General features: G+C 39.4%; 1 protein-coding gene across 1 annotated transcript; it reads left to right on the top strand.

The window, feature by feature from the left end:
• Window positions 1-1,532: 1,532 nt before the first annotated feature.
• LOC127206487 (olfactory receptor 11A1-like) lies at window positions 1,533-2,483 on the top strand. The gene has a single exon (XM_051165769.1). It carries the CDS (start codon window positions 1,533-1,535, stop codon window positions 2,481-2,483), a length of 951 nt encoding a protein of 316 aa, XP_051021726.1.
• Window positions 2,484-11,386: the final 8,903 nt, after the last annotated feature.

Genomic DNA, 11,386 nt, shown 5'->3' with positions numbered 1-11,386 from the left:
CTACAGCAGCGTGAAAATAGGACCAACATAGTAACAAAAGGCTGTAGGTGTGACACAGGGTGGGAAGGGTCAATTGTTAACACGGAATTCCACAGACACAGATGGCTTAGGGTAGTGCAAAAGAGAATGGGATTTGATAATAATGTTTTTTTTCAAAGTCAGGAAATTTTGTTAGTAAACTTAAATATTATCTGAAGCCCAGAATAGTCATTGATTGTCCAACTTTTTTCACTTGTATGATTTATATATATATTCTTTTACATTCTTCTCCAATCCTTCGTGTCCTTTACCATAAAAACTAAGTCTTAAAGAATCTAGACAAAAGTTTAATGTCTGACTCATCAATCAGAGCCCTGGCTTCACTTAGGTCCTTACTTTTCTTATGCCCACACGGTGCTTTATGTGCTTGTACATAGCTTTCCCATCTTACTTTGCTTTCCTTAGCCATATGGTACCTTTGTAACTGCCATAAGGAGCTTCATCCAGGATTCAGATCTTGAAATTAGTAAAATGGCTTCAGCTTCAGCCTCTGCTAAACCATAGCAGGGTTTGTAGAGTGCTTCTCTATTTACTCTGTGTTCTGTTGTTGGTGAGTTGGGATTCCTTAACCCACGGAAACAACCCTGAATTATGCGCATTATACTCATTACATGTATTGCACTCTCTGGTTCTAGATATAGCATGAACAGAACAGTTTTTATTCTGCATTCTATCTGCTCCCTGCTCTATGTGGTACCTGAATGGGTACCATTGATTGAAGCCTTAGATAAAGTCTTTTAAATTGCTTTTATTGTATCTGTTTTTAAATTGTGAGGGAAATTTACTCATCCCTTGCTTATGCCTTCATAGGCACTGACCGCAGAATCAGAGAATTTCTCTTCCAGTTCGTATGATCTCTTTAAAATGCCATGGAAATAAATCAGAAGTAACCCACACCCTACAACTCGTGGAAAGGTAATGAAACTGATACGCCAAGAGACATTTCTTTAAAAGATTTAAATGACACTATTACTGTTTGAAGCGGGAGGCGCTCTTTGTCTTGCATCCTCTCTCTGTTCTCCACATTCTTCCTGTGATTTCACAAACCTCCTCCTAGGTTTCTCTGTTGCACTTCCTTTTAGATCTTCCTTCCTGTCTGTAACTCACAAGGTTACCAGAATACGCTCAGGCAGAATGTGTAATAAGCCGTTCTCATTCCATCATCATATTCTTCTCATTTATATTATTTCTGCTCCTGATTAAGTAAGGATAGCAAGCAGGGGGAAAGAAAAGAGTGAAACGACAAGTTCTTATTTCAAATTATTTTATTTTATTTTATTTTTTGTTTGTTTGTTTTTAAATTATTTTATTTTATGTGAGTTAAAGAGCCCCAATTATTTTCTTCATCCCCTCTCTCCCAATCAGGTATCAGAGAGCAGAGAGTAGACTGGACGCCAAATAAAAACCATCCTGTTTACATTTGTGTGTAAAGTAGAATGAGCTATACTTTGTATGTTTTATTATTGTGTGTTCTCCTTCTCAGAAGCCAAAGTATGATGACATTATCCTGGGAAAACCAAACAATGGTAGTGGAATTTGTTCTTCGAGGATTCTCTTCCATCCTGCAGCTAAATATTTCCCTCTTTATTATGTTCTTCATCTTCTACATCCTAACTGTTTCTGGAAACATCCTTATTGTTCTCCTAGTTCTGTGCAATCATGCTCTCCACACTCCCATGTACTTCTTCCTAGTGAACCTGTCCTTTCTGGAGGTTTGCTACACCTCCAACATTGTCCCCAGGATGTTGCTGATTATCATAGCTGACCAGAAGACTATCTCAGTGGCTGGCTGCTTGGCACAATTCTACTTCTTTGGATCCCTTGCTGCAACAGAGTGCCTCTTGCTTGCTGTGATGTCCTATGACCGCTACCTTGCTATCTGTCAACCTCTCCGATATCCCATCCTGATGACTGGTTCTCTCTGCTTCAGGTTGGCTTTTGGGTCTTGGTTCTGCTGCTTTCTCCTCACTGCAATCACCATGGTCCTGCTGTGTAGACAAAACTTCTGTGGCCCTAATGAAATTGATCACTTCTTTTGTGACTTTGCCCCTTTGATCCATCTCTCCTGCATGGACACTTCATTGACTGAGACCATTGCCTTTGCCACCTCTTCTGCAGTCACTCTGGTACCATTTTTACTTATCACGGTTTCCTACTCATGCATACTCATTGCCATCCTAAGAATCCCAACTGTCACAGGCAGGAGAAAGGCTTTCTCCACCTGTTCTTCCCATCTCACTGTGGTCACAGTATTTTACGGAACACTGATCGCCACATATCTTGTACCCTCAGCCAACTCTTCCCAATACTTGCGTAAAGGATTTTCTCTGCTGTACACTATCCTGACACCCATGTTCAACCCCATTATCTATAGCCTGAGAAATAGAGACATACATGAAGCTTTGAAGAAATGCTTAAGTAAGAAGTCAGATTTTCTCATATAAAAGTGCTATGACAGTAGTCTCCTAGGATGGCAGTAGACACTACTGAGCTCTGATAACTTCAGGCGAACAATCGCATGTCATGGTCCAAGTAGGTCATATTCTGTCCTACTATCTCCAAGAGTCATGGATTTTTGTGAAAATAAAAGCCTCAAATTCAAGGTGAAGTGCTAAGACTTTTGACTACTTTATTCAAATAGTCATTGAGAGTTTATTATGCTCAAGGTACTTTGCTAGACATAAGTGATACAAATAGATGAAAAATCATGGAGGCATTGTTTGCCATCATCAAACCCACTGTTTATTAAGAAGAAAATCGTTAACCAAATACTAAATATAAAACCATGAAAGTAAATACGAAATTGTACTGATGATCCAAAATAATAAGATGGCCAATATGTATCTATTACAGGGGCCAAAATCTAGAACATTGAGAATGCCAAATACTAGTGAGACTGTGGAGAAACCTCTCAGTGCTGGTAGATGTGCAACATTCCCAGCCACTTTGAGAGATATAGTCTTGTAGTTTCTTACAACACTGGACATACTTTTTCAATATTGTTAAGCAATCACACCCTTTGATCTTTACTCAAACTCAATGAAAGCTTATTTCCACAAAACAAAAATATGCACAGATTTTTTTTATAGCTGTATTATTTATAGTAGCCAGAAACTGGAAACAATTAAGATATCCTCTGCCATATGAATGGACATGTCCGGAAGATGGAAAGCTACTTAATGCTATTAAAGGAGATGAATCTCTGAAGGATGAAAAGACACAGAAATATCACTAATATTGCTGAGGAAGCTACTGTCATCATGTTTCCAACTACAGAACATTCTTGAAAAGACAAACCCATCGAGACAGTAAAAGGAGACGTAGTTGCCTAGCATTAGGGGAAGAAGAATGGCTACAAAGAGTATAAAACAATTACAGGAGAATGATCCTATTAGGATGCATATGTGTAACTGTCCATTTGTTGAAAGTCAAAGAATGTACAATATCTACAGTGAGCCACAGTTGATCATTGGTTGATGATGATGTTTCATTGGTATAAAAATTGAACCCCTTGAGTATGGGATTTGGGTATTGAGGAAGCTGGGTGTATAGAAACAGAGGATACGTGGGAACTTGCTGTGCTTTCTTTCTTGTGGCGAACCTAAAATCTCCATAAAATAAATCTATTTCAGATGTTATTTGCGTAGCATGAGTGTAGACTTTTTTGTCTTTCTCTGGAATATATTTTGCCTATGAAAAATGCCTTAAACTCTGCATAAATGTGTGTTGCATTTACACAATGGAGTATTTCTCAGCCACTTACAAAATCATGAAATTCACAGGAAACTGGATGGAACTAGAAAATAATCATACTGAATGAGGTAACCCAGGCCCAGAGAGATAAATATTGTACATGTTTGCTTATAAATGGATATTAGCTATTAAGCAAATAATAACCAAGCTACAATCTGTAGACACAGAGAGGCTAGATAAAGAGGAAGGTTCTAGAGGGATACATGGATCTCCATGGGAGTGGGAAATAGGATAACTGGGGTTAGAGGTGGGTGGGAATAGGAAAGTGGAGATCAAGTGGAAGGGGAGATTGGATGGAGGGAGAAAGTGTGGGGAGAGATGGTTAGAATTGGGGGACATCTGAGAGGTGATGTAAAAACCCAGTGCAGTGGAAACTTTTAAAGTGATCCTAATGAGGACTCCTAGTAATGGGGAATACAAAGTCTTAACTGACTATCTCTTGTCTTTAGATGATGCTTCCAGTTACAGGACTTGGTTGCGTTCAATTGAGTTGTTGGCCAAGGGGGTCCTTTGGAAATCCCCAAACAACTCAGGGTGCTGCTAAGATAAGAGATTGCTCTTTGCAAACTGACAGCTAGGGCCGCCTTGCTAAGGACAACACCTACACAGCTCATTGAACATGGATAAATCAAGCTGGTGTCTACATGGAACCTTCACCACTACATTCTACTCTCTGTAGTGTAGGTCTACCAAAAGAGAAATGGAAACACCAACCCAGCCACAAAACCTCTGACCTATAATCTGATCTGCTTGTAAAATATGCTAGGGCAACAGTGGCACAGAACTTGTGGGACTATTCAACTAATGTCTAATTTGACTAAAGGCCCACTATACAAGATGGAACCCAAACATAATGCTGCTTGTTTAACCAAGAACCAGAGACTAGATAGCCCAAAGTCCTAGGGTAAAACCAAATACTACTAGTCTAAAAAATTATCAATAAAGTGACTCTGAATGATATTCTGTTATACTCATGGATCTGCACCTATTCATTTATCATTAAAGAGGCTTCTTCCATCAGAAGATGGGAATAAATGTAGAGACCTACAGACAGATATTATGCAGAGAGAAAGTATAAATGGGATGTCTCCATTAAACCCCTCCTCTCAGAGCTCAGGGAATTCCATAAAAGAGGAGGTAGAAAGAACATAAGAGCCACAGGGGACAGAGGACACCAGGATAACAAGGCTTTTAAAAATCAACCCTACAAGGCACATATGGGTTCATAGAGACCTGATCCATCAAGTACAGGGCACACACAGGTCTACACCAGGTCCTCTCTGCATATGTTACAGCTATCAGCTTAGTATTTTATAGGATTCCTGACTATGAGAACAAGTGGCTCTTGTGCCTACCCTTAGGACACCTTTCATGTTGGTTGCTGAAACTTCAATATAGTAGATTTTCTTCACCTTATATTTTATTTTGTCATGCTTGGTTATTATCTTTTAGAAGCCTGTTTTTTTTCTAATAATGAGAGACAGAAAACAAGTGGACCCAGAGGACAGGAGAGGTGGGGACGAACTGGGAGGGACTGATGGAGGGGAAACTATAATCAGAATATATTGTATAAGAAAATAATTGGAATAAGTGATAAAGGCTTTTGGAGGAAAAGACAAACACTCACACGCGCGCACGCGCGTGTGCGCGCACACACACACGCACACATTAATAGTTCCTTTTGGCAGGTTGCACAATTATGACTGAACACTCAGAATTTTTAGGACATTTTTCATTGAAATCTATAGCATTTAAAACATTTACATCAATTTAAGGAACCAATATTACTTGGAAAATACATAACTATTTCATTACATAATATTTTTTTCTGTAGCTGAACAATTATGTCATATCTGAATATCCCACTGTTTATATTTAGAGTTTCTTGAAAGCATTTAAAGGTACCATTGTAAGAAAATGAAAAATTTATAATTAATTATACATTTATAATTGTATAGTATTTACGGTTGATTAATTTCAAATAAAAGTAATATGATAGAGATTGAAAAATATCTTATAATCCTTGTACTCTAAGATTTAGAAGTAGGAAAAATAAAGATTTGCTGAAATGAAACCAATGAAAGAACTGGAGCAATCTTTCAGCAGTCTTTCTCCTCTGTCACTACAGCAGTAAGTCCAATTAAAAGTTAAGGTATTGTACTTATATAATGGCATTTTCTGTGGCCAGGCCTTCTGTGAGACTCTCTCTTCCTGCTAGACATGCTTTCAGTAGTTACAACAGAGTATGTGCTGGATATGTGCTTATTCTTCATTAAAAATCAGCTTAGTTCAAAGTTCTTAGTTCTGAGTAAGCTTCAGAGTAGAAAAGCTGATGGCAGCACTACATGTTTGGATAGTGTTTGTCTATTTCTCGAAATTATAAATCACTAGTTCTGAGAATAGGAATGTGGTCCCACCTTTTCCCTCCTTTACCAGTTTAGCTAAGAGATTATTTTCACCATTCATGGAGGTTAGTCAACAGCTGGGTGATAGCACATTCATACTTCCTGAAAACACATGTACACTCTGCTTTTTTGCAGACAAAATTACCTTCTTCTTGAATCTCATCCAAATTTAGGAGAATATTGTTGATACTATAATGTGTTACAAGTAGAAGCAAAAGTTGTCATCTTTTAATTATCTGCATTTAGCGTAACTGTAACAATTTGTCAGTGTTCTACTTGGGAGCATTATAATGGCTAGATAGGAGAGTAATTTTATGTATTTATTTATGTTTTTATTTATTTTTGCATCATGGGCAAGCTAATTCAAGCTTTTTAGTATTATGATTTTGGAAAAGTTACAAAACTCAGAAATCTTGGCCTTTCTTTTTTGTAATGAAAAAAAAAAAGACTATATCTATACTTGACCAGTCCTAAATAAAACTTATGGCAGCTTGAATAAGAAAGGCCCCATAGACTCACATATTTGAACGCTTTGACTCCAGTTGGTGAAATAGCTTGGGAATGATTAGGAGCTATAACTTTGTTGGAGGAGGTGTGTAACCAGAAGTGGACCACAGCTAAACCTGCATCCCCAGAAGCCTGCTGCCAACAGGGACAGACAAGTGAGACCCTTATGCCCCAGCCCCTGTCTGCTAGATCCCCCTGGGCAATCCCAGTAGAGGTAAGCTTTGCCCTGTTCTCTGTGCACTCTGTCTCCTGCACCACAGTCCTTCCTGCAGTCCCTGAAGCCATCAGAGACCACCAGAGGAGACCCCCTCCACCTACAATTCCCAGCCTTCCCTGTCCTTCTGAAAAACCCAGCAACAAAGAGCCCTGCTCCATCCCCTGTGCAATGCATCCCTGACCCATAGCTCAACTTTCATCCCCAGAGGCTTACTGCCACTCAAGACAGACAGGTGAGAGCCCTCTGTCTATGGGTCCACTTTGGGCAAACCTAGCAGTGTTCAGCTATGCTCACCCACTCCATCTTCCAGGGCACAACCCTATCTACATTCCTAGAGGCCTGCAACAACCAGTGAACACCAGGAAAGACTTGCCTGCCCCCACTGCCTGCCTGATGCTCCTTCTAAAACAGCCCCAACAAAGGTAAACTACACCTGCTCCTTGGTGCTCCATTTTTTGACCCACAACTCAGCCTGCATTACTGAAGGCTTGCCAATACCAGAGACAACCAGTGTCTAAGGCCAGCCTAAGAACACAGTCATCAAGAGCCAGGACAGTATGGAACCACCAGAACCCAGCTATTATACTATAGTAAGCCTGTGATATTTTAACTCATCTGAAGCACAGAAAATGACCTTAAATTCAATCTCATTAATAAATCCCTTAAAGAAATACAAGAAAATACAATCACATCTTTGTGAGTTCGAGGACAGCCTGGTCTACAAAGTGAGTCCAGTGCAGGCAGGCCTTTTACACAGAGGAATCCTGTCTCAAAAAAAAACCTAGAAAAGAAAAAAGTAAAAGGAAAATACAATCAAATAGGTGAAAGAAATTCATAAAGTGGATTAAGACCTGAAAATGAAAATAGAAGCAATAAAGAAAACACAAATTGAGGGAATCCTGGAGATGGAAAACCTAGGCAAGACAAAGGAAGCTACCAATGAAATCATCACCAACAAAATACAAAAGATGTAAGAGAGAATCTCAGGTGTAGAAAATATGAAAAGAACAAACCTAAGAATAATAGGAATAGAAGAACAAGAAGATTCCTATCTCAAAGGCCTAGAAAATATTTTAAGCAAAATCATAGAAGAAGATTTTCCTAACCTAAAAGAAAAGGTGCCTACAAATGTACAAGAAGCTTACATCAAGTCTCTGAAAGAGGAATTTGTAGATTATCTGAGATGATAGAAATATCTCCCATGCTAACGAAGCAGTAGCATTAATATAGCAAAAATAGTCATTTTACCAAAAGCAATCTACAGATTCAATGAGTTACCATTAAAACACCAACATAATTCTTTTTACAGACCTTGAAAAATAATTCTCAACTTCATATGGGAAAACAAAAAACCTTGAACAGCTAAGACAATCCTATACAATAAAAGATGTTCCACCATACAACAAGGATATTTGCTTATCTATGTTTATAGGAGCTTTATTCATAATAGTCAGAATCTGGAAACAACCTAGATGTCCCTCAACCAAGGAATGGGTAAATGAACTGTGGTACATTTACACAGTGGAATACTATTCAGCTATCAAAAACAAGGAAATCTTTACATTTCCAGGCAAATGGATGGAGCTAGAAATCATCTTGAGTGAGGTAACCCAGGTCCAGAGTGACAAACATAGTATATACTCAATTATAAGTGGATATTAGCCCAATGTAGATGTCCTCCCAGTGGAAGATCAGGACAGATACTGGGACTCTCAGCTAGATTATGGGCAAAGCACTGAGAGTTGCATGGAAGAGTTGAAGGATTAATGGAACTGGAGTGGTCAGCTGCTCCACAAGGAGACCATCAAGCCCCATGGGTCTGGATCCAGGAGGTTTCTGCACAAATGGATACACCAACCAAGGACATTGCAAGCAGAGAACCTAGACCCCCAGTTCAGATGTAGCCAATGGATAGCCCATTCTCCACTTTGGCAGGGGAAGGAGAGTAGGAACTACAACTAACATGAACTCTGGTGCCTATCATTTGATCACTGTCCCTTGGCTGGTGGTCTTGAGGGCACACATAAGAAGGGGGTGTAGGCTATGCTGATGAGACCTGACGGGTTGACGTCAGATTGGGGGAGGAGGCCCCCTATCAGAGGTCTAGGGGAGGGGACTAGGGAGGAAGAGGAAAGGAAGATGGTGGGAAAGAGAAAATAAGAACAAGGGGAAAACAACCGGGATGTAATGTGAATAAATTATAATAAATAAAAAAAATTAGGAAAAATTAAATAAATAATTAAAGTAAAAAAAGGAAAGAAAAAAATCTTCTGGAGGTATCCCCATTCCTGATCTCAAGCTGTACTATAGAGCAAGCATAATAAAAATTGCATGGCACTGACATAGAAACAGATTGCTGGATCGATGGAATCAAATCAATGGTCCAGAAATAAACACACCACACACCTATGGACACTTGGCTCTTGACAAAGAAGCCAAAACCATACAATGGAAAAATGATAGCATCTTCAACAAATGGTGCTGGTCTAACTGGATGTCTACATGTAGAAAATGCAAATAGACCCTTATTTATCACCCTGCACAAAACTAAAGTCCAAGTGGATTAAAGTTCTCAACATAAAACCAGATACACTCAATCTGTTAGAAGAAAAAGTGGGGAAGAGCCTTGAACTCACTGGTACAGGAGACAACTTCCTAAACAGAACACCAACAGCTTGGGCTCTAATATCAGCAATTAATAAATGGGATCTCATGAAACTGAAAGCTTCTGTAAGGCAAAGGAACTGTCAACAGAAGCAAATGACAGCCTACAGACTGGGAAAAGATCTTCACCAACGCTACATCTGACCAAAGTCTAATATCCAAAATATATAAAGAACTCAGAAATTGAACACCACCAAATCAAGTATTCCAATTAAAAATGAGGTACAGAACTAAACAGAGAATTCTCAACAAAGAAATACTGAATGTCTGAGAAACACTTAAAGAAATGCTCAAAGTCCCTAGTCATCAGGGAAATGCAAATAAAAATGACTCTGAGATTCCATCTTATACCTATCAGAATGGCTATGATGAAGAACTCAAGTGATAGCACATGCCGAGGAGGATGTGGAGAAAGGGGAACACTCCTCCATTGGTTGTGGGAATGCAAACTTGTACAACTACTTTGGAAATCAATCTGGTGCTTTCTCAGAAAATTGGGAATAGCTCTACCTTAAGGCCTAGCTATACCACTCTTAGGCATATACCTGAAAGATGCTCCACCATACACCAAGAACATTTGCTCAACTATATTCACAGCAGCTTTATTCATAATAGTCAGAATCTGCAAACAACCTAGATATCCCTCAAGTGAATAATGGATAAAGAAAATGTGGTACATTTATTTATACAATGGAAAACTACTCAGCTATTAAAAACAAGGACATCTTGAAAGTTGTAGGCAAATGGAACTAGAAATGATTATCCTGAGTGAGATAACCCAGACTCAGAAGGACATTCATGGTATACACTCATTTATAAGTGGACATCAGCCACATAATACAGGATAACCACACTATAATACACAGACCTAAAGAAGCTAAATAACAAGGAGGGCCCTAGGGAGAGTGCTTAGTTCTCTTTCAGAAGTGCAAATAGAATAGGTACCAGAAACATTTGAAGAGAATGAATAGAATAGGAGCCTATTATGGAGGTCCTCTGAAAGATTACACTTAGCACAGGATCCAAGCAGATGCTGAGACTCACAGCCAAACTCTGGGGTGGAGCACAGGAAGTCTTATGGAAGAGTTGGGAGATAGAAAGATCTGGAGGAGACAGGAGCTCCAGAAAGAAACCAATAGAGTTTGGGCAGAGGCTGGGGTTGCTGCAGAGACTGATTCACCAACTGAGGACCATGCATGGTGTGGATCTAGACACTATGCTCAGATGTAGTAGATAGGCATCACAGTCTCCTTGTGGATTCCATAATATGGAGAGTAGGGGCTACTTCTGACATGGACTCTGGTGCTCACTCACTGATTACTTTCTCCTGCTGGGGCAGCCTTGTCAGGCCACAGAGGAAGAAGATACAGACAGTCCAGATAATACTTGATAGACTGAGGTTCAATGTGAGGGGAGTAGGGCTCCCCTTTTCTGAGGGCTGGTGGAGGAGAGAGGGGGAATGGGAGGGAGGGAGAGTGGGACGGAGTTGCAATCCAGATGTAAAGTGAACAAATAAAAAAAAAAAAAGCTTACACAGCACCAAGTACATTGTACCAGAAAATTTTCCTCCCACATAATAATCAAAACACTAAATGTACAGAAAAAGGAATATTAAAAGTTGCAAGGGAAAAAGGCCAAGTAACATATAAAGGAAGACCTATTAGAATTACACCAGACTTCTCAACAGAGACTTTAAAAGACATAAGGACCTGGGCAGGTGTCTCTTGTCTCCAAGAGACAAGATTGGTCAGCACAGAGTACTATACCCAGAAAAACTTTCAATCAACATAGATGGCAAAAA

The sequence above is a fragment of the Acomys russatus genome, chromosome 23 (assembly GCF_903995435.1).
Source record: "Acomys russatus chromosome 23, mAcoRus1.1, whole genome shotgun sequence".
In the NCBI taxonomy this organism is placed as follows: domain Eukaryota; kingdom Metazoa; phylum Chordata; class Mammalia; order Rodentia; family Muridae; genus Acomys; species Acomys russatus.
Note: the sequence above shows the minus strand (reverse complement) of the source record. Positions and strands in the feature narration are given on the sequence as shown.

Bases quoted from the DNA above. Each gene is read 5' to 3' on its own strand.
- LOC127206487 (XM_051165769.1), top strand. From the start codon at position 1,533: ATGATGACATTATCCTGGGAAAACCAAACAATGGTAGTGGAATTTGTT.